General features: G+C 48.1%; 1 protein-coding gene across 1 annotated transcript; it reads right to left on the bottom strand.

The window, feature by feature from the left end:
- Positions 1–292: 292 nt before the first annotated feature.
- On the bottom strand, positions 293–20886 carry LOC149328246 (uncharacterized). The gene is made up of 5 exons (XM_089559774.1): positions 20684–20886; positions 14633–14762; positions 9836–9976; positions 2907–3037; positions 293–659 (listed from the first exon to the last, which is right to left on the bottom strand). The coding sequence occupies exons 1-5, from the start codon at positions 20884–20886 to the stop codon at positions 293–295; spliced, it is 972 nt and encodes a 323-aa protein (XP_089415900.1).
- Positions 20887–22868: the final 1982 nt, after the last annotated feature.

Here is a 22868-nt window from a genome sequence, read left to right on the forward strand (position 1 = left end):
GTGGTCCATTGTATTTCTTAGCGTTAGTTACCATGTTTCCGCAATGGATCACAGCGCAAAATTCCACAAAATTCAAACACAGATGATTTTTGTCAGTGGTTTTTGAAACTGCCCTCTTATTATATTTATTTGCTTATTCATTCAAACAAGTTCGCGGAACATCTATCTGCTATTAATATTTGGCCATTTATTTTTTTCTGCCTCACTATTATGTAATGCCCCAGCGGGAAAAGGTAGATAAATTATGATGAGGATAATGAATTGCACAAAAGTATCGCGAATGGGAGAGTGTTCACGCATGCCGGCGTTCGCCGCTGGACGTGTTGGCAGCACTGGCGGCGGCGGCCACGACCACGGCGGAGTCCATGTTGAGCAGGAAGGCGAAGATCTTGCGCACCGTCTCCGGGGAGACGACGGCCGCCATGATCATGGCGACGCTGGCGAGAGTGACGAAGGCCAGCACGGCGTACACGCACGCCCACGAGTCGCCCTCGTCGCCCAGCAGGAGCAGCCGGAGTCCGCCGCCGAAGGCTCCGCCAGGGGCGCCACTGCCGGTCCACTCGCGCCCGGAGGTGCTCGCCGACCAGATGGGCGAGGCGCGCGACGCGTTCTTGTCACTGCTCTTGTCGCTGGTGCGCTCTGAGGTCCGGTCGGAGACCCTGGGATAGCCACGACCACAACTGAGCCCGAAAATGGTCTATATATTCTTGATATACACACTCTTCATGGACCAGTATATGGGACAAAAAACATTTAAAATACACTATAAGAGAAATACAGCAAACAAGGAAAGGGGATTGAAGGGCTCGTTATACATACATATGAGAGAAGCGAACAGCTGCAGAAACCCAGGGGCAAAGGGAATTTTTAATTTCTTTAATTATTTTGTGGTGTGGATCAATTTAGAATATTACAGAATATGTTATCGCTGAAAGCTAATTGATTAGAAAAGCAGAAGAAAAAACAACCACATGCCGCCGGTGGGATCCGAACCCACCGGCTTGGGAGAGGCATTTACCTTGCAGAGGGCCCAAGCATGAATCAACAAGCTATGCAAGAAAGCGGTCCACTCTAAAGCTGTGGGCGGTCAAGGCAGAGTGATTAAAGTGGCATCGCTTTAGTTGTAAGAGAGCTTCCCTGTAAAATTGTGTTTGGCCATTTAAAGGGGCTCTGAAAAGGGCTATCATAAAGTTGCGATATTCCTGGGATGTTAAACGACACCTCATCCGGGGTAGCTGGTTGGACACTGTTAAGAGGGAACAGCGCGAACACAGGACCGTACAACACATGCGCTTTTCGTCGCCGCACTCGAAAGTAGTGAAGCGCAGCATCGCGACATCAGCTCTAAGGAACGCACTTCCAAGATGATGGTATCACTGCATCCCGACCAGCTTCCGGGCGCAAGTCGGACGGTGGACAGACGCGGGGTTCCCCCTGTCACTCCTCGCTAGCTTGGCAGGGAAACTGCTGCGAGAGCTTCGCCATTTTCGCCGCGCCAACAGAATCCCGGATCGGTCAAGAACACCTTTTACGGCACCTAACAAATTAGGAGTCCTCTGTAAAAGAGTCAATCAAGAGAATCAGCCGAAAAGCGCGTGCGAGATCAAGCACAAGGCAGCATATCTAAAACCCTGAGTGACCTCGGCTGTATATGAGATACAGCTATCGTGTGGTGCGGCCTACATTGGACGAAGAGGAAGGTGCATCAACAAGCGTCTGACGGAGCACTCGAAGTCACTCAAGACCGGTACAGGCTGCAACCTTGTCATTCACTGTAAGAAACGCTCTTGCATGCTAGCCCTCGACAAGACAAATATTTTGAATTGATATCACGGGAAGCGCACACGTGAGATACATGAAGCTTACCTAATTTAAGATCGTGGTGACACGTGTGTCAGTAGTCCATCCATCAATCTTTCGAAAGAGACTGCCTATCTGAAGAAGTGATGCTATCGCTCGTAGAACACTTTTATGTTTTTAACCCCTTTGCATATAGCGCTAGCCACGTTCCTTTTTTACCCAACTGCAAGCCCACTTTTCATCCTTCACTTGCATCTTGTTTTCATATTATTATGTGTCACTCTTCCCACAGGCATCGTTCCTTGCTAAAATTTTATAGTTTTTACGATTTTATCGCTTTTATCCGGCTCTTTACACCGCCCCTGACGTTGTCTCAGCTGACAGCTTGCCTCGAGAATATTGATTGTGTATGCGCGTTTCGAATAAACTTCACAGCACCTGTGTTGTACTTTCCCGGTGTCCTGTGTTCGCGCTGTTTTTTCTTAACAATGATCTTGGCCTTGACCTTGGCTCTCGACCTGTCCAATTGCTTGACCATTGTCTGACCATTGACCATCCACCGGTTCTCCAAACTTATAAACTGAAGGTTTGACCTTGGCTGAGCCTTGAAGCTCATCGCCAACGCACGGCGATCTCAGCCCGAGCCCTCTCGTAGTGAAGCTACCGCTTCAGTCATCATCATCATCAGCCTGACTACACCCACTGCAGGGCAAAGGCCTCTCCCATGTCTCTCCAATTAACCCGGTCCTTTGTCAGTTGCCGCCACTGTATCCCCGCAAACTTCTTAATCTCATCCGCCCACCTAACTTTCTGCCGTCCCCTGCTACGTTTGCTTTCTCTTGGAATCCACTCCGTTACCCTTAAGTACCAGCGGTTATCTTGCCTTCGCATTACATGCCCTGCCCAAGCCCATTTCTTCCTCTTGATTTCAACTAGGATATCATTAACCCGCGTTTGTTCCCTTCACCCACTCCGCCCTCTTCTGATCTCTTAACCTTGCACCTGCCATTTTTCTTTCCATAGCTGGCTGCGTTGTCCTTAACTTAATAGCTATTCACATTTCACGCGTGGCGCAGTGCGCGTCACTGAATGGTGCCCCTCCTCACTTGTGGACCTCTGGCGGCTTGGCGGGCGGCTTCTTTGGCGCAGAACCGTCGGACGCGGTCAGCACAGACGGCTGGCCGCTGCTCCCCGCCTTCTTCTCCTCCAGGTTGGCCCGCTGGGCGGCGCGCTTCATCTGCGCCAGGTTTGAGCACGTCAGTGGTGAGAAACAACCGTGCATTCCCCATAGGCCCTGTGCGTGTACTCCTTTCCATCCCCTGGTTGTCACTGTTTCCGTCCCATGTCTTCCTCAAAGACACAGTCCAGGACAACACCAGGAGTGAGCCAGTCACCGCGCCTTCCTTACTGAAGCGTCCCATATGAGCTGGACATGTGTATTAAAGGGCAGCTGAAGCGGTTTTAGAATTCCATGAGTTTAAGGTTGCCGAATGTGCGAAATGTGCTGGTGAAGCCTGCGAAATCATTTTGCTCTAGCATTTGAAATGGTGGCGTAATCGCCGAATAAAGTCGTCGTCGGCGTTCAGGCTTCTCTGAAGTGCACAGCGACGGGCAGAGGCCCCGATAATGAGGTCACGTATGACGGCACTACGTTTCCAGCGAAGAAACGGTTATTACATGGAAGGAAACCAACGCCATCGCAGGTGAAGCTCACAGAGCATTGTTTGGCGCCATCTGACGACGCAAAGCAGCATGCAGGCGTAAGCAGCGGACATCTGAAGTTTCGGCGATAATGACGTCACTGCCGAGTTTCCTCGCACTCCTCCAACGTAGTGAGGAGAAGCCTGAACATCGTCGCGGTTTTAATCGACGATTATGTCACCAATTTAAATGCTAGTGCAAAAATACTTTGCATGGTTTATCTAGAAGCTTGATAGATTCGAATTCTTGAATAACCTCGAATTTAAAAAAAACCGTTTCAGCTTCCCTTTAAGGCGCAAGCCTTTACTGCGTCATCGTTGTCGACGGAAGGTTGTCGAGAGAAGGTTTTCAGCAGAAGGTTGTCACGCTATTTCTAGTCAGATCAGAAAAAAAATCTTTGTGCACGATGAGAAACAAACCACCATCCGTTCAGCAGCCGAGCGTGCTAATGGCTACGCTACTTCCTGCCAACGCATATGTAGTTCTTCTTGTCTAGGACGCTGGAGGGTGTTTGCAGAAATGCGTCGAATCAGACGGATGCCTCCCAAACGCCCTCCAGTGTCTACAGCATTTAAGATTCACAAACAGTTGTGTACTTAATTAACATCTAAACCACACATCAGTGACACAAGCAGCAACACCGCTCTAAAGGCTTTCGCCTCCCAGCACTTTAGGTCAATAAAGTGCCCCCCGGAATTTTTTTTTTTTTGCGGGAACACGAAGTCCATATAATATTTCCACGCAGTGGTGACGGCAGTGCAGGCAGTGGGGATGACAGCGAAAGAAAGCTCCCAAAACAAACTGTTTATTGGGGCTGATTTGCGCCCACAATGAACTCAATGACTCGGCAGCGGCGACCGTAACAAGCGTGCTCGGCGATCGTCGAACAGAATGTCCGCCGCTCTCGGCCGTGCTCAGTTTAAAGCTTACAGTAAACTTTCCAAATACGGCGTGTATGTAACCACGATAGTGTGGTACAACGTAGAATCACTTTAGCCTGGCTACGATCCTTCGAGATAAATCTGGTCGCGTCTTGCATCACAAACAAAGCGATGAAGCCGCGCGCCGGCGGCATTTAACACTAAGAAATAAACAGTAAAACGCCTCGAGACACTGTAAAAAAAAAAAAAATTCTAAACAATCACTGAATGTGATGCGCCAACTCTGCGTTTGCAAATGCCGAAGTCGTCCTTCTCTGTGTCGCTGGTGGCGAAGACTAGAGGCTTTTAGTATAGCGTATGAGCGCTTACGTACGTTATACGCGAGCATTTAGCGGGAGGTCACAGTGGAAATAGCATGAGCACTTTTAGTTTATCGTATGCCGACCCGAATTACTCATGTATTCTCCATTAATTCTAAGGTATTCTCAGTAATTTGCGATTCGCTGATGACATTGCCTTGCTAAGCCACTCAGGACAAGAACTGCAAAGCATGATCAATCAGTTAGACAGGCAGAGCAGAACGGTGCGGCTAAGAATTAACATGCAGAAAACCAAAGTGATGTTCAACAGCCTAGCAAGGGAACAGCAGTTCGCAACTTGTAGCGAGGTGCTGGAAGTAGTAAGAGATTATGTCTACTTAGGGCAGGTAGTGACTGCAGATCGGGATCATGAGAGGGAAATAACTAGAAGAATAGGAATGGGGTGGAGCGCATATGGCAGGTTCTCTCAGATCATGAATGGTAGCTTACCAATATCCCTGAAGAGAAAAGTATACAACAGCTGTATCCTACCGGTACTCACCTATGGAGCAGAAACGTGGAGGCTAACAAACAGGGTTCAGCTTAAGTTAAGAACAACGCAGCGAGCTATGGAAAGGAAAATGATAGGTGTAACGTTAAGAGATCGGAAGAGGGCGGAGCGGGTGAGTGAACAAACGCTTGTTAATGACATCTTAGTTAAAATCAAGAGGAAGAAATGGGCTTGGGCAGGGCATGTAATGCGAAGGCAGGTTAACCGCTGCTCCTTAAGGGTAACGGAGTGGATTCCAAGAGAAGGCAAGCGTATCAGGGGGCGGCAGAAAGTTAGGTGGGCGGATGAGATTAAGAAGTTTGCGGGAATACAGTGGCGGCAACTGACAAAGGACAGGGTTAGTTGGAAAGACATGGGAGAGGCCTTTACCCTGCAGTGGGTGTAGTCAGGCTGATGATGATGATGATGCCGACCCGAGCGCAGGCCTCAGTGGCGCCGTCTGGTGTTATGATGTGGAAACATTTTGTGACACATTTCGCACTTAGCCAAGGTTATCCAAGTCGTATCGCGTATGTAGCCAGTTCCATGGCCAGTTCAGTCGAGCCAGGGCTTATTTTTTTTATGCCGTTGAACTTTGCAAGGTTATTAATAACACCATGTTAAGTTCTTTCGGGCCCTTCTCCCTGCCACCGAAACGACATTTGGCAAGGCTATGGTTATCTTGGTGCAAAAATACAAATCAAGCCAATTCACTATAAGTGGTGTCTTGTCATAGTCGGGTACAACTTGAGCCTGAAGTGAAGCTCCGCCCACATTCAGCCTTCGCGCACAGAATTCCTCCACGACGAAAAAGTAGTCCGCCGCTTAAACGCTTCTTGTTACGTAGACAAGAAGCTTATGACAAGAAAAAAAATATTAGCTCTAGAATTTTTATACACGGATTTGATTGTTTGATATAGTCAAACATTGAAAAGGTGATTTCGTTTACAGTTGCGATTGGCCAGCGGAGTAATACAGGACGACGCGGACCGCGGCCCAGTGTTAGCAACTGCTGTTTTTTTTTTAAGTTGCATCCTAGTATAGGGCTAAGAACGGCGGGATCGTTACACAGAATTGAAAATAGGGCACGTTTATCCCTCATTCGTATTGCTATTGGCACGTGTACCATTTAAAGGCAATGAATACGCCGAAAAACCCAAACCATTGACGAATTCTCACTGAAGCGAGTGACGTGGGGGCCGCCATGTTGACAACGCTATTTTTCCTAGCGTACGCAAGAGCACGCACGCTAAATTCGAAAAACAGCGTACGTAAAACCTGGATTTGAAGTGGTGTTTCGAGCACGCGCAGTACGAATGACGCTATTTCATAGCGTTCGCTATGCCTTTGCGTATGTCTACGCACGCTATATTAAAGCTCTCTTCTGTGGTGCTCCGCTCAACTATAGCGCCGGGCTGCCGCCACGTCTTGTACATTCGCTTTGGCAGGAGAAGCAAACAAGTCTGCGCGCTTGAAACACAGGAGAACAGAACGAGTAGCAATTTGGAAAGAGCCTGCGGGCGAGCAGTGCGTCATGCTCTCCACGCTACGCGCACGCGTCGATCCTTTAACGCAAAGAACGCTAGTTGCTCTGTCGTACTCTAAGAATGCTGATTGCGTTGGCTTCACTCAAGGCTGTTACTCACGCTGGGCACCCTACGAGGCGTAGTACTGCTAACGCACTGCCCATTCCCATTGTGTTTCACTCATTCACTGTGTGGTGGGCTGAAGCTTCTGGAGGTGGGTGAAGGCTTCGGACAACGGATGCCCTGTGGCTTTGAGAAATGCTCGGGGTACTGGGAACAATTTCAATATACTGTAGCGCAGCAAAAGACGAGGACACAAGAGACGAGAGACGAACAACACGAGCGTTATCTCTTGTGTCCTCGTCTTTTGCTGCGCTACAGTATATTGGAACTATGTACCAACAAGCCCAAAAAACCACGCTACTGTACTGGGAACGCAGTAATATAAAATAACTTACTCCCCATGTTTTCCGTACGGTTTTAGAGGCGCTTTTAGTACGCTCTCTATATTTTTTCCGTGCAATTTTCCACATCGTTTCTGCACTGTTTCGAAGTGACTTTTTATCATGTCATATGGAGATCGTACGAACTGCGACTTGTTTATTGCAGTTTTGTGTGGTAGTTTTTCATTTTACACCTGATACACGCCGAATTCTCCGTAACACAGTTCGTCCCTACGATAAGGTTAAGTACGAACTATAAACTAAGAGTTGCAAGCTTCCATTCCTGTTTCTGTAGCGGCTTTCCCTGAGTCATCAGTCGGAGGTAATTGGAATATGTTAATAAAAGGTAAACAATGACATTTGAACTTTAGTTTCTAGGAAATAACAGTATGCTCTAGCTCTCAGACTCTCAGACGCATTAGCTCACTATAACCGCAAATGGACTGAAGCCAATATCAAACCAAAGGTCCCGGAATCGCCGCTATGCAGCACAGGATGCGTATTGACTGCTGTTCTTATGGCTAAAGACTGTGCATTGCCATGCCTCACCTAATTTTGGCACCTAAATAATACGTGTCACATGTGGACTATCGCATTAACAAATGTGATAAAGGATGGAGCCAGCGAGCACCAACAAGCCTAACATCATGACTTCGTCCATATTTTTTTGAACGAAAATCCGATAAGGATGTTTACACAGCATCAACAATTACGGAGGCCACTTAAGACCGCTCACGTCCTTTCAATGCGAAAGCGCCGTCTCAGCGTGAGCTCTGTTGCGAGATTTATTAAAGATTTCTTCCTTTCTAACTATATACACGTACTCATTAGCATACAGTCGTAAGAAAACGCATGCACAGGATTCACCTTTGCTCGCCAAGATTGGCCAAGATATAACGTGGTTTCGTGCCACATGGGTTGGGTGCTCGCCTCGCAGTTTCAAACTACGTGGGTCAAATCCTGGCACGTTTAGAAGAAATTATATTGTTTTTTTTTTTTGCTTGCAGTAGACATCACTGCCTTGTGTCATATGGCTGACGTCATGCAAGAGCGTGGTAGCGTCATTGGAATTCCGTGCCATGGAAGGCGACGGACGCCGGCTCCTGTGCTAATGGAATATATAATGCTTTTGCATTAACAACTCAAATCGCGGATTGTATGCCGCTATATGCATTATATCCATGATTGAAGAAATGAAATCTTCTGCCGGTGGGAACGTAATTAACTGCGGATTATTAAAAATTACTAAACTTTCTTCGGTTTCAATTTATTTTGTCATTCTCGCAGCTGCTTTGACGAGATAAAATTACGCAAGAATTGCACAGACATGATGAAAAACTGTTCCTATAATCCGGCCACTTGAATTAACGTCCCTGTATATTAGCCAGGATCATTAAATTTTAAAGGGCGTGTTCAATGAAAAAAATAGCAAAAAGGCAAAGACACGAGAATAGAGGACATAACAGCGTTGAGCTTACAGCAGCCCTCTTATAGCTTCCCAACAGAGCCCACCTTCAAGACGATATTAAGCAATGATGGTCGGATCTCTGGCGAATATCCATACTAAATAGTATACAGTTGTTTCATTTCGTCGCCGCCGACACCCACTTATTAACTCTCACTTATAAAGATCCCTAATATCCCCTTAGACTGTATTCAGTTCGATAAATACTTTAGTGTTACACTGTGCAATGATCATGGGACAATAATGTTACAAACATCATATCAGCTTGGAGCAAAACACTACATACGTTTAGCAAACTCTACAACTCATTCCATTATGACACATAAGCGCTTTACACTTCAATACACGCATAGAGCCTGGAGTCTGCAGCAAACATTTCACATTCATGCACAGTACATATTTTATGTCAGCGTAAATTCAGTAAGAAATTAAGCAGCCTAGAAGTGCACCGTTTCTCAGAATTTATTGAGATATTTACTTCTGCCCTCCACGACGAATGCTCAGTGTGAAAAAAGACACCGCGCTACGTCATTCAGTTGCATCTAAGGCTCGTGAACACCGCCAGGGGGACAGTGTTCGTTTCGGCGGCGCGGCTCGACTCGGTCTCTGCAGCTGCGTACGGAAACCGTACAGACAGCAACTTACGTACCGAATCAAAACTTGCTCTGGAGGTATATCTGAGCGTGTATGCTAACTGCGCACCCATAGCGGCTTATGCTCCCAGGTCATGTCGGATCCACCGTTACTGCGGCGGTGACCAACATACGGGAGCGGCCGGGTTCATGTGCAACGCACTTCGCATAGTCCACAATGTCTACTCTTGAACACATATGTTTGACTTACTTGACTTGGAAAGGCTCTATTTCGTAGGGCAAAACAGCGGTCATTATTATGGAGCTATGGGGTAGAAATACGGAACAAGTATCCGAGGTTGACAGTTCAGACCGCCGAATGCCAACAGAGTATAGCGGAAGTGCAAAGAGCGACACAACGAAACTGTGCTGGGCCACGAGAACTGTGATCTCGTTGAAAAAATACCCATTTCGGGAGAAATCGTAACACATATTAAATTTATTCTTTATCACTCAGAAATACATCTGGCGTTAGTCGTCACAAGAATTTCACAGCAGCGTAATCGCCGCAAGCGTGCATACGCTGCCATGGACGGACCTGTTCCTTGAGAGCCAAGAGGGACGGCGATGGCCGAGCGGTGAGCACGGGCTGCGATTCGTCCAACAAGCCGCCGGCAGCGGTCGGGCGCACCCCGATGTCTTCACCACACGGGTCCACCTTGGCCGCCATTTTTTTGGCCTGGGAAGAAAAGAGGGACGCCAGGGATGGGCCACTTCTGTCTTTTTGCGCTCGACAAATAGGCTTTCACTAAGGCGCAGCGAAAGTTGCTGTTCGGCAACAGCCATTGCATCGACTGCTTTTTGCGAATACGAACAGTAGTTCCGTTAACAGGAGAGGCCGTCGCATACGGCGACAGGTGCAAACTAATTACTTCCTCTGTCAATCTGCTCTTCGCTCTTTCACCCCACACAGCATCCCCCTTCCTGTCCCGTTTATGAAGCAAATGTCGCAGGCTACCATTGCAACTGCGCATGAATACACCCTCCTGGCTACTCCCCTATTATTCTACTCACAACTTTCTCGTAGGAGACTGCATCCACCAGCTCAGACCAGCAGGAGCAGCGACGACTGATCCAGCGGGAAAGAGGCACGAAGCCAATGTGGGTCCTGAACTAAGGGCCCCATCCTATTAGGAAGCTACCTATATAGGGTAACAGAGTTTGACGGCCGGGAAGGGAAATTTCTTCATCATCATCATCCTCAGCAGCGCGTTTACTAAAGGGAAAAGGCCACTCCCATATCCTTCCGATTAACCTTCTCGTGTGGCAGCTGCGGCAACCTTATCGCCACAAACTTCCTAATCTCCTCAGCCCATCTGACCCGCTGACAACCTTCGTAATGTACTCCGCTACCTCTAAGGACCATGGGTCATCATGCCTTCGCATTACATGACCTGGCAATTTGAAATCGTTCTTGATTTCGACTACGATAGCATTAACTCGTATTTGTTCAGTGAATATGTCATTTTACTTTTTGTTGACGTTTCTCCTATAATTTTGCTTTCCCTAGCACGCTGCGTTGTCCTGACTTAAGTTTGACCCATGTCGTTACCTTGCACATTTCTGCCAATAGCTGATTACCGCGCCTCGAAAAATTCTCTACAAAAGCATTTTTCAGCGGGAAACTGTTTATGAAGGTAATTTTTTTCATATAATGGAAGCTTCCACTATAAGCATCATTATATCCGGAGATCACCCGGTGGCCGTCGTATTTTTTCTTGCAGTCACGTTTTTGCGATCGTCAAAAGCGTTCCCCATTGGTTTTCTCTGACAGCCTTAATTGCTCGTTGCGATAGGTGGAGACATTTTAAAGAAAATTTTTCTACATATCAGCAGAACAGACCATTAGCTTAAATATTTCGGTAAGACTATCTTACAATTTTCTAATGTTCCACGTGGATATAACTGCTATATACATTCTTCTTGAGTGATATTTATATAATACTACTCATCACTTTAAAGTGCCTGCCAAATGCACTACGCCACATTATTTCTCTCCAAGTTATTTCACTCTCGTGATCCGTATCTGCGCTGTGTACCTGCGCTATAAGTAGATGTACTCTCCTACCGCTTCAAATGCTTCATGCGTATCGTGAACTGCAGCTGACTACCGAGACTGTTGAACATTAAATTAGATATCTTCATATTGAGTTTCATATCCACCGTTTGGCTTTGTCTGTCAAGGTCCTAGATGATGTTTTCAAGTTCGGACCTTTAGTTACGTGGGAAGGAAATGTCATCACAAACTCGGAGATTGCTAAGGTATTTTCCATTAACTTTCATGCCCAACTATTCCTCAGCCAATTCTGTGAATACCTCCGGTATAGTAGTAGAGAAACCGTGTCTCGCTGCCTGACAGCCTTCCTGGTTGGTATTTTGTCACTTTCTCTGTGAATCACTATAATCCTTTGGCAGACACTATGCATATTTCCTAGTACCATTAGTGATGGTTCTTCTACGTTGCGCAATGCCCGCAGAACTGCTGACGTTTCGAGTGAGTCAAATGCTTCAAAGGAAACAATAGTAAAAGAAAATCTGCACGTTGAGCTGCTGGTTTCGTATTTTAGGTGTCTATCAATTCAAGATAGTACCACCCGTAAAAGTTTCGCATATATATAACAACGAAACAGAAGAATTGGATAAACCAGCCAATTTTTTGGCTATTAGCTAAAAAACTGCTGAACGTGTTTTAAGGTGAGCTGTATTTTCAATTTTCCTCACCGGCAATGTGTTTCGAAATATGGAAAGTCAAAATTACATATTTGAAAGCTCATCGGGTTGGCCTTGCCGCGTTGCATATTTATAAAAAAAGCGTCTGTCGCACATGTTATGCATCAAATAAACGCGCAGTAGTTGTATTTGACGACTTAGAAGCTAATTGGCTTTCAGCGACAACATCACGCGCAGAGACCTCAATTCTTAGTTAGATAATGCGGCAAAGTCAACCCAACCTGCTTTCAAATACGTATTTTCGCGTTGGATATCTGTAACCCCGTTGCCGTTAAAGATAACTTAAAAAACAGGGCTGACCACCGATGTTGACGGCCATGAATTTCGCAACATGCGAGTATATAACCCCGCCCTCCTAAACAAAATAAAATGTTTATTAGGGAATTTTAGTTATTTATTCGTTTAAGTATTGGTCGATTTGCGGTACATAATGTACTCCTCGCTATACAATCCAGCTCACCAGATCGCACCGACGTATCTCGCACGCACACCATGCGCGCGCGCGTGTAAGGGACTGTGCGTGCGTGCGTATGAGTGTGCGTCGTGTCTGTGGGAGCGCGCGCCTTTAGTCGAGTGAGTGAGTGTGCGTGAGTGTGAGCGCGTGTGCGTGTTTTCAAAATAAAAATCTGTAAAGGTTTAAACAATCACCCTGTATATTGACAAACGCTGTACCATGCCGGCATGCTTACGGGCGTTCCTGGCCAATCTTGCTGCAGGGCGTTCAATCGAACGTTCAGAATCCGCTGTGCTCACCATACGTGAGGCAGAAGCGGGACAGGGACATGCGGCCCCGCACGATACTGGCGCTATCCACTGGAAAACGTGTATCTCTGAGTGTGCGTCGTGTCTGTGGGAGCGCGCGCCTGTAGTCAAGTGAGTGAGTGAGTGAGTGAGTGAGTGAGTGAGTGAGTGAGTGAGTGTGAGTGAGTGTGAGCGAGTGTGAGCGCGTGTGTTGTTTTCAAAATAAAAATCTGTAAAGCTTTAAACAATCACCCTGTATATTGACAAACGCTGTACCATGCCGGCATGCTTACGGGCGTTCCTGGCCAATCTTGCTGCAGGGCGTTCAATCGAACGTTCAGAATCCGCTGTGCTCACCATACGTGAGGCAGAAGCGGGACAGGGACATGCGGCCCCGCACGATACTGGCGCTATCCACTGGAAAACGTGTATCTCTGAGTGTGCGTCGTGTCTGTGGGAGCGCGCGCCTGTAGTCGAGTGAGTGAGTGAGTGAGTGAGTGAGTGAGTGAGTGAGTGAGTGAGTGTGAGTGTGAGCGAGTGTGAGCGCGTGTGTTGTTTTCAAAATAAAAATCTGTAAAGGTTTAAACAATCACCCTGTATATTGACAAACGCTGTACCATGCCGGCATGCTTACGGGCGTTCCTGGCCAATCTTGCTGCAGGGCATTCAATCGAACGTTCAGAATCCGCTGTGCTCACCATACGTGAGGCAGAAGCGGGACAGGGACATGCGGCCCCGCACGATACTGGCGCTATCCACTGGAAAACGTGTATCTCTGAGTGTGCGTCGTGTCTGTGGGAGCGCGCGCCTGTAGTCGAGTGAGTGAGTGAGTGAGTGAGTGAGTGAGTGAGTGAGTGAGTGAGTGAGTGAGTGTGAGTGAGTGTGAGTGAGTGTGAGCGAGTGTGAGCGCGTGTGTTGTTTTCAAAATAAAAATCTGTAAAGCTTTAAACAATCACCCTGTATATTGACAAACGCTGTACCATGCCGGCATGCTTACGGGCGTTCCTGGCCAATCTTGCTGCAGGGCGTTCAATCGAACGCTCAGAATCCGCTGTGCTCACCATACGTGAGGCAGAAGCGGGACAGGGACATGCGGCCCCGCACGATACTGGCGCTATCCACTGGAAAACGTGTATCTCTGAGTGTGCGTCGTGTCTGTGGGAGCGCGCGCCTGTAGTCGAGTGAGTGAGTGAGTGAGTGAGTGAGTGTGAGTGAGTGTGAGCGAGTGTGAGCGCGTGTGTTGTTTTCAAAATAAAAATCTGTAAAGCTTTAAACAATCACCCTGTATATTGACAAACGCTGTACCATGCCGGCATGCTTACGGGCGTTCCTGGCCAATCTTGCTGCAGGGCGTTCAATCGAACGTTCAGAATCTGCTGTGCTCACCATACGTGAGGCAGAAGCGGGACAGGGACATGCGGCCCCGCACGATACTGGCGCTATCCACTGGAAAACGTGTATCTCTGAGTGTGCGTCGTGTTTGTGGGAGCGCGCGCCTGTAGTCGAGTGATTGAGTGAGTGAGTGAGTGTGAGTGAGTGTGAGCGAGTGTGAGCGCGTGTGTTGTTTTCAAAATAAAAATCTGTAAAGCTTTAAACAATCACCCTGTATATTGACAAACGCTGTACCATGCCGGCATGCTTACGGGCGTTCCTGGCCAATCTTGCTGCAGGGCGTTCAATCGAACGTTCAGAATCCGCTGTGCTCACCATACGTGAGGCAGAAGCGCGACAGTGACATGTGGCCCCGCACGACACTCCATGGCGCTATCCACTGGAAAACGTGTATCTGCGAGAAGCTTCATATTCAAGCCTGCCTGTGGGGGCACTGCCTGCAAAGAGTCAAACGAGGCGGCGTCTGGCTCGCCTGTTTCTTGGTCTCCTTCTTCTTGGCGCCGGGAGCCTTACTGCGTCGGCGGCCGACCGGGACCTCGGCGCTGCTCTTCCTCGGTTTGCGCGGCTGCTTCGCGTCCTTCGGCTTCTTCGGGTGCTCCGCCCTGCGTACCGCAGCACAAGGTCTTCGTGGTTGGTTGCAAAACCAACTACGTCTCCATTCGAGAAAAGGACTTTGACCGCTAGTACCCCGTAAACAATTTCGAACAAAAAAAAAAACGGCTCTGTGGGAGAGCAATGTGAACTGTAGTACTCTAAGCCAGCCGTTAGTCCTAAGTCTGCACACGGCGCGCCTCTTGCCCCAAGTACTTGAGTGCCGTGCGCAAACCCAACGGACTGACTTCTGAGGAGACTAACGGCGGACGATCCTGAGCATAGCAGTGCACGAAAAATACCCAACAACTCGGTACAAAAGCATTTTTATAAGCGGGAAACCGTTTATGAACAAAAAGTTTTTGATAAAATGTAAGATTCCACTTAACAATCAATATATCTGCAGGCCACCCAACGGGAGTCTTACATTTTTTTTCTAGGCACATTTTTCCCTCTTCCCCATTGCTTTTCTATGGCAGTCTTGCTGTTCGATGTGATCGATAGAAATACTTTAAAAGATATATTTCCCTACAAATGAGAAGAATGCACCGTTACCTTCAATATTTCCATTAGAGTATCTTGCAACTTTTTCAGTGTTCAAAATTTTTTGTTCCAGAATATTGGCCATGATCGTGCGAAAGAACTCGATCGTACCACAATAGGACAAACGTTTTTTGAGGCGCAGGATGTCATCTAAGGCCGGTGAGCGCACTGCTGCTTTCTGTCCACAAGCGGACTACTGATCTGCACGAAAAAAGGCTTAGTGATATCGGAGCGATCGGCAGCTGAGAGCGGACAAAACTTGTACGACGAGCTTCAAGATATGTTGAAATTGAGCTTTTAACAGTCAGCATCAAGCATATACGTAACTTCATGTCGTTGATTTTACTTTTCGAGGTTATGTGATGCTGTGTAAGCATCGGTGTGCCTGGGAGAACGAGAGGCGAACAATGGGAGCCCGCCGTCGAGGCTAGTACGACCTTTCGCCGCCACGCGCCGCCACCGGAGTAGGATCACTGCCGCGCCGTCGCTCATAGAAACGCAGACCGTTCGCAGCTGTTCTGTCGTTGATTTTTTGGCTGTATTCATGTTGTTTCAAGTACAATCAAAACTTTTTTTAAAAGGGAGCTCAGAAGCACTTGTCGCTAAGGGTAACCGGACCATTTTAGTCGTGTCTTTCGCTGCTACTGCTGTGCAATGCGCTCGCGCGTCGTCTGCTGCGCTGATATGACAGCGCGCGCCTGCTTAAATCCACTGCGTGGAAAATTGTTCTGTCACCTTTAAGTTCGCTTGTCTGATGGTCGTTATTTGAAAGCAGTGCTTGGCAGCAGCTAATACTGAAAGCTTGGGCTCTGAAAGAGCTCCGTCGCGTGCTGTTGTTTACTCATGTAAGTAGCACGTAAAGCGGTACCTGATCCCGCGTTTCCTTCGTAAAGTTTTTGAGAGTTACCATTGTCGCCACCGAAGCCAGAGTTGGCGCCAGAAAATGTGGAGTTTTGCCAACTGGTTTCATCATTTGATCTGCCGCGCACTTCCTGCAAGACTGCATGGTGTCTCGAGCCGCATCGTTGACGCTCAACTTGAGCGTGTATGGAACGCGCGAAAAATGCGCCCTGCTGTCAGTGCCACCAGCTATGTAACGTGAGACGCTGCATCATCTGCCTGCACATAACGCTGCGCAGATATAGAGGTTCACATATTCATTAACAGTGCGTTGTGAGTCAACACTTACTCAAACTCGAAAAAAAAAAGTATTTATTGTGGAGGCTAACTTCTACACGGCAGTAAAACATATACGCCACCCTCAGAGCCTCGCGTACTTTCGCGAAAGGGTTTTTTTTTTTTGTGAAATGTTTAACTACGTCATGCTTGTCACTGACATTGAATACGTAGTTGCAGAGAAGCGGCCTCAGGAAACGAACCGATGTAAGGTTCATGAGCTCGTCGATGCGATCGCTCTTGCACTTCAGCAACTTTGAAGCACTAAGGGCTGGGACAGCGTACTGTACTAATGTAGTGATAGGCTTTTTCAAGGTCTGATGGACCTGCAGGGCGCGGTCAGCAAAAGCTCTTAATGTGTCGAGAAAGAAGAGAAGTTGATCTGACGGGTAGAGCAGCCCATCTCGGTCTTGGCTGCGGGTGAACTGAAGGAGTGGCTGGTTGCTAACCGGCTTCGTACACAAAGTAAGGCAGTTCTCGCAATCCATATGCTCGCCAACAACTCGTGCAATGTAACCGCCCACATAAGCGGTAGCCGAGATCTGAAGCGACGGCAGGTGCTGTGGCAAAATTGTGGTAGTAAGCCTCAGAAGCACCAATCTTGCTCTCGACAGCTTCGGCGCTGCTTGCACAGTCGACGTCAGAGGAGACTTTGGAGCTGAAGTAGAAGTTGGTTGCGCAGAAGAAAGGACGTCAGCGGATAGTCTTGGCATCGAAGCACATTCTTTGTGGGCAATATTGAATGCTGAATTAGACGCAGCGATCCCGGTATTCAGTAGCTTTTCGAGATGTGACAATGCAGCCCGAACATCCAACATGTCGTTACGCCCGGATGACATTAGCAAACTACCAAACAGGGATTCAATAGGATCGCTGCTGAATTTTCGGGTGGGGACGAAAAAGAACTTTTCAGTCTGCATGCTGACTGTAGAGTTCTTTTTCGTCCCCACCCCAAAATTCAGCAACGATCCTATTGCAGATATTTGACACACGCCACTGTAGAATAAATAGGCAGTGATCAGAATTGCCTGATAGGTTTCGTCTGTGAGAAATTCACGGGTATGCCCAGATCTTTTTTTTTAGCCCTTCTAAATACATAGGGAAAGTGACTTCAAGCCATTCAAGCCGCGGATAAGCACTGTCGTCGAACTGGCGAGCATCCGGAAAATGTTGGTGTATGTGCAGCGTCGTGTTGCTGATGTCGTGAAGCACGAACCACCAATAAACGTTCTTCATGAACGTAATGGTTGGCCCTGCAGCTGAAAATGACACGGCAGATGTGCGCCCAGCCTGACCCTTGAAAAAGAAACAAGAATTGTACTGCGCGCGGCCGATCAGCAGTAGCCGAGCTTCTCGTATCCTCGATGAGCGCGGGCATCGAGGCACCCGCCGCGCGCGACGTATTCTACTCACACAGCGCCTCCTTGCGGCAGCCGCGAGCGGCGGCGGAGCCAGCGCCCGACGACCTAAGGAGAGCGTTCCCCCAGGCACAGAAAGTATAAAGGAGGCGCTGGCGAGTCTTAAGCGAAACGGTGATACTGGCAACTTAACTGTAATTTCCTTTAGTAACTGCTAGCCAGTGAAGAAAAACGAAGTAAAATATGGCAGTAAGCGTAGAAAGCTGGGCTGGTTGGACTGGGTGAAAAGTTGGGTAAAATATGGCCTGCTATCTTTGGTCTCAACAGGCCGCTGCCAGTGAATGCAAATAGAACCCTCCTATAGGGAACCTGCGCTGCCCAGGTGCACTGCAGTTGTTCAAATCCGTGACTAAAAACTGCTACCGACATCCGCTTGGCCCGCACCAAACGCAAGAGTACATTCGGAACGGTTAGGTGCCCGCGTTTGGCTGATACTGTTCATTGAAGCTAAGTAAGTGTGGGCTAGTTGGTAATCCATAGTAAATGTAAAGCGCCACAAACGCAGGGACGTTAGAATGACGACGGAGAAGCGTTGCTTCCAACTATACTTTATTGTAAAAATTGATCGGAATATATAGACACATGAAAGGAGGAAGAAATTGAAACTAGCAGAAAGAGTATACAGTACAAAAGCACGGTCATGTGCCGTGGTTCATGTTGAGGCACATAATCTCCCTTTTAGAAAGTGGGACTGAGGGGGCACTGAGGGCCGATAGGCCCCGTCCTGTCCTATCTCCATAGCTTTTCTCTCTTGGGATCTGCTTTGGATGGCTGTCAACATTTACAGAATGCGAAAAATCAGGAGCACAGTGTCCTCAACCCTGGAAATCAAAGTTACGGCAGCGAAATGCAAACGTTTCATGCATTTTACGCACACTGTTGCCATATTCTTTTAGTCGTTCATTCACACATCGCCCAGCCGCGGTGGCTCAGTGGTTACGGCGCTCCGCTGCTGGCCCGAAAGACGCGGGTTCGAGCCCTGCCGCGGCTGCCGAATTTTGATGGAGGGAAAATTCTAGAGACCCGTGTACTGTGCGATGCCAGCGCACGTTAAGGAACCCCAGGTGGTCGAAATTTCCGGAGCCCTTCACTACGGTACAACCACGGAGTCCCTCACAGCCTGAGTTGCTTTGGAACGTTAAACCACAGCAAACCAATAAATCAAACCATTCACACATCGTCCGCTCTGGCCCAAACAGAAAGATACACTGAGCATAATCAACATACCTGTTTTGTATGCTCTTTTTGTGCGTTTTAATTTCTTCCCCTTTCAGGCGCCTGTATATTCCGATCAATCGTTATAATAAAATTAAGTTCGAAGTACCGCTTGTCCGTCGTCTTTCTTACGTCCCTACCTTTGCGACGCTTTAGGTTTAGCATGCATTAGAAATATTAGCATGTCGGCGACGTACTAGGGGAGACGTGTACCGGTTTCCCGGGTGCTGTCTGCGCACGCGCAATGACAAGGGCGGAGCCACTGCGCGTGGGCAGCCGGCGTCCGGTGAACCGGTATACGTCTCCGCTAATAGGACTCCGGTATGCTGAAAACGTGTATTGCTTAGAACCTCTCGGCGTCGCCCAGATAGCTTACACACGACACGTGTGGCTTCGACAAAGCGAGGAAGCATCAAGACAATAAACTAAAGCTCGTCGAGCAATCAAATGAAGGTCCTCCTGCAGTGGTTCTCATGAGGCTTCAAATGTCCAGTCGTGAGAGTTAACTCAAAACCTAGCAGATGCACAGGGCCTTCTGCAGGTAGAGAAGACGGCGTGTGTTCTCTGATGACTGAAACAGCACACGCTAGCGGTGCTCCGTATTTTAGTAGGCGAACGCACTCGTACAAATGAGCCGTCTGTCAGGCGTTAAAAGTCTCCACTGAAAACAATGGATTAGTTCAGCTCACTGCTAATATTTTATGGTTTAGAGCCTGCGAGAGCAGTTACCCTCTGCTGCACTTCAGTCAGTGAAAAGTGTCACTTAACTACTTCTAGCACAGTGCAACGTGGCAGGCCATGTACACCCCAAGCAACTTTTACATTGCACTGCGAGTGACGATGTTAAACTCGGGTCTATAAACAACCCAGTTAAGCTTCCTTTCGTTCCGCAAGAGCAAAGAGCTCCCTAAGTGATTTTAGCGCCCGGGATCTTTCCAACCAGGAGGCCAAAAAATAAAATATAATTTTTTATATTTTTTCTGTCGTGAGAAAAAATGGAACTATAGTAAACACCTGAAAAGGGGGGGGGGGATAAACATTCAGAGATCTGTATTGCCTCAACGTAAGCGGTTTGAGAGACAGGCGCTTAAAATTTCTGCTCCGAAGCAGTCTTGGAGTCACCGTATAGATAGCTTGTGGAAGCATGTGCTGGGGGCGATACCTGTCTTTCATTTTTATCGCCTATTCTACCTTATAAAAACCCTGTTTTCAGTGAAGTTCCAATGCAGGCATTTCGTCTCCATTTTAAGCGCGGCCAGTATTTGAAGTGGAAGTTGAAGTTTATTTCCATTTCAGTAAGAAATGAGGGACCCGAGACAATAAGTGAACGTTAATTCACTTGACGGTGCTCGGGCTTCATTACATGGCAAAACAGCGAGGTGTCGGTAATAACAGTTATACCAGTACATTAACCAGACATTGTAGATTTTACTACACATAGTTCCATTTTTTTTGCGTGTGTGTGTCTGTTAAGGGTAAAGGCACAAAGTCGTACACTCCAATCGATGTTCCTTCGCGGCGAGACCGATGCCTGCTTTTCGGAGAAGGCAGCGAGTGCTTCCGGCACTGGCCAGACTGACCTGTGCTCGTCTCCGGCCTGCCTGGGGCTGGACGGGAGCGTGAACAGGGGCGCAGGAAGGGGCGCCGAGGCGCCGATCGCAGCCCTCGGGGCAGCGTCCCCCGGCCTCTTCCTGGGCGATGCGCTGCTCCGGCGAATCACGAACCGCGGTGCTCGGCGGACCTCGCTTTCTTCCTTGGCAGGACCCCCGGCCTCCCAGTACATGGCCTCCTTCTTCTTCTTCTTCTTCACCTCTTTATAATGGCACATACCCACGCGGGGGGATTGGCCAAGGTACGGTGGTGAATGCCAAGGAGGTATGAGTGCGGGAAAAAAAGCTAAGTAAAATAGTAGAATGTTTGAAATCAGAAAATATATATCCTTCTTCTTCTTCTACCGCCCTGTGGGTCCTTCGTCACCCGGAACCTGCAGACCACTAAGAATTGGAGAAGGCACTTATGCTCTGCCGTAAAGGTGTGACGCGATAGCGCAATGGCTTAACACATTCTCTTCGGCCCGCCGCGGTGGCTCAGTGGTTACGGCGCTCGGCTGCTGACCCGAAAGACGCGGGTTCGATCCCGGCCGGCCGCGGCGGCCGAATTTCGATGGAGGCGAAATTCTAGAGGCCCGTGTACTGTGCGATGTCAGTGCACGTCAATTAAAGAACCCCAGGTGGTGGAAATTTCCGGAGCCCTCCACTACGGCGTCCCTCGTAGCCTGAGTTGCTTTGGGACGTTAAACTCCAATAAAACAAACATTGCTTTGGGACGTTAAACTCCAATAAACCAAACCAAGCATTCTCCTCACTGAAAGATCCTTGGGAGTCCTCTCACACCTCCTGGTGCAGTGGCGCCGCGGTTGAGCGATACGCGACTGCCCTGCAATGGAAGATGCTCCCAGCGGTGGGCCCGAGCGACCAGCCGTTAATTTATCTACCACCTGCCACGGTGGACAGTTTCTCACCATCCGGTGGGCAGGCTCTGATGACTCCTCAAGGTCACGTGACCTAGGTGGCCCGCCTGCCTCTTACGTTCCTCTCTGGGCGCCACTTGCCAGAACCTTGCACGTGATTTTTCACCCACAGGGCGGATGGCGACAGTGCCGATTGCGGATTATCCGGACAACGGGGCCTTTAACGCTGCCGCGTTAAAACAGAGCGTCACAGTGTGCCAGGGAAGTGGACGTACTATCGGGGACAGATGCATCCTGGACGTACGAAAAGTGAGGCATATAGGTCGCTTGTCTAACAGGGATCATTCATCATCTGACAGTTCAGTTTTACAGCATGTGAGCCTGAATTTCGCATCGCCAAGTCTGGCCTGGAGCCATTTGCTAATAACAGAGGTATCAGACTCACCTTCGGTCGAGTTTTCCTCTGCCACTCTACCCTATAGCGTGGAGTAGCACACCAGACACTGCAAGTCCAGCTTTCTTGGACATCACTTTTAATCATGAGGCCACTGTGCTATATTGCAAGATGCCGTCCTGAATATTTTTATGGGAATGGTGTCATCTTGCGATGCGTGGCAAAATTTCGCTTTTAAAGTTTTCCTTGCGCTCACACCGAGTTCATAACTCTGCTAAGAAAACCAATGAAATGAATTTTAATTTAAGAGTAATTGTTAGGCGGCTGTGGAATATTGCGAGTCACACGCTATGAACATCTTCAGTAGAATAGTCTAATCTTCCAACGCGTCGCAAGATTTTTTTAAGTTTGTCCTGAGCTAGCATCGAGTAGTTTAGACTGTCATAGGGAACCACAGGGGTGCATTTTTTGACAATGAACAGCAGAAATCTACAGTCGCACCGAGGAGCGCTCTGTGGGTACTGCCACGAATCTTAGTACTGTTCTTTTTTTAAAGCAATTTTTATTCCCTCAGGGCATTAAAGGGTATGTAATGACGTAATGATGCTCAAAGTTGCCATGGTGACATCACAGCGCAGAAAGACGAGGAACAAGAGGAAGAAAGTCACAGGACAGGCGCTGACTCGCAACTAAAGGCTTTATTTGCTAAATCCTTCTTATATGAAGGAAACAGGCAGAAAGACACGCTACAAAACACACAAAAACCAAAACAAAAAACTAAAAACACCCTTGAAAATGCGCCCGACATTCAAGCGTTATCAAGAAAATCCATCTCCTTATCAATTAAGGAAACTGATGGTTTGCTGAAGCAATTTTGCTTGTCATTTTCGATGTGAAAAAC

The sequence above is a fragment of the Amblyomma mixtum genome, chromosome 9 (genome assembly GCF_055824585.1).
Source record: "Amblyomma mixtum isolate Tamu chromosome 9, ASM5582458v1, whole genome shotgun sequence".
Taxonomy (NCBI): domain Eukaryota; kingdom Metazoa; phylum Arthropoda; class Arachnida; order Ixodida; family Ixodidae; genus Amblyomma; species Amblyomma mixtum.

Coding starts and splice junctions, on each gene's coding strand:
- LOC149328246 (XM_089559774.1), bottom strand. CDS start 20,886: ATGTACTGGGAGGCCGGGGGTCCTGCCAAGGAAGAAAGCGAGGTCCGC. Junction 14,763..20,683: donor CAGGCCGGAGACGAGCACAG/GTCAGTCTGGCC, acceptor TGCGGTACGCAG/GGCGGAGCACCCGAAGAAGC. Junction 9,977..14,632: donor AGAAGGAGACCAAGAAACAG/GCGAGCCAGACG, acceptor TTTTCTTCCCAG/GCCAAAAAAATGGCGGCCAA.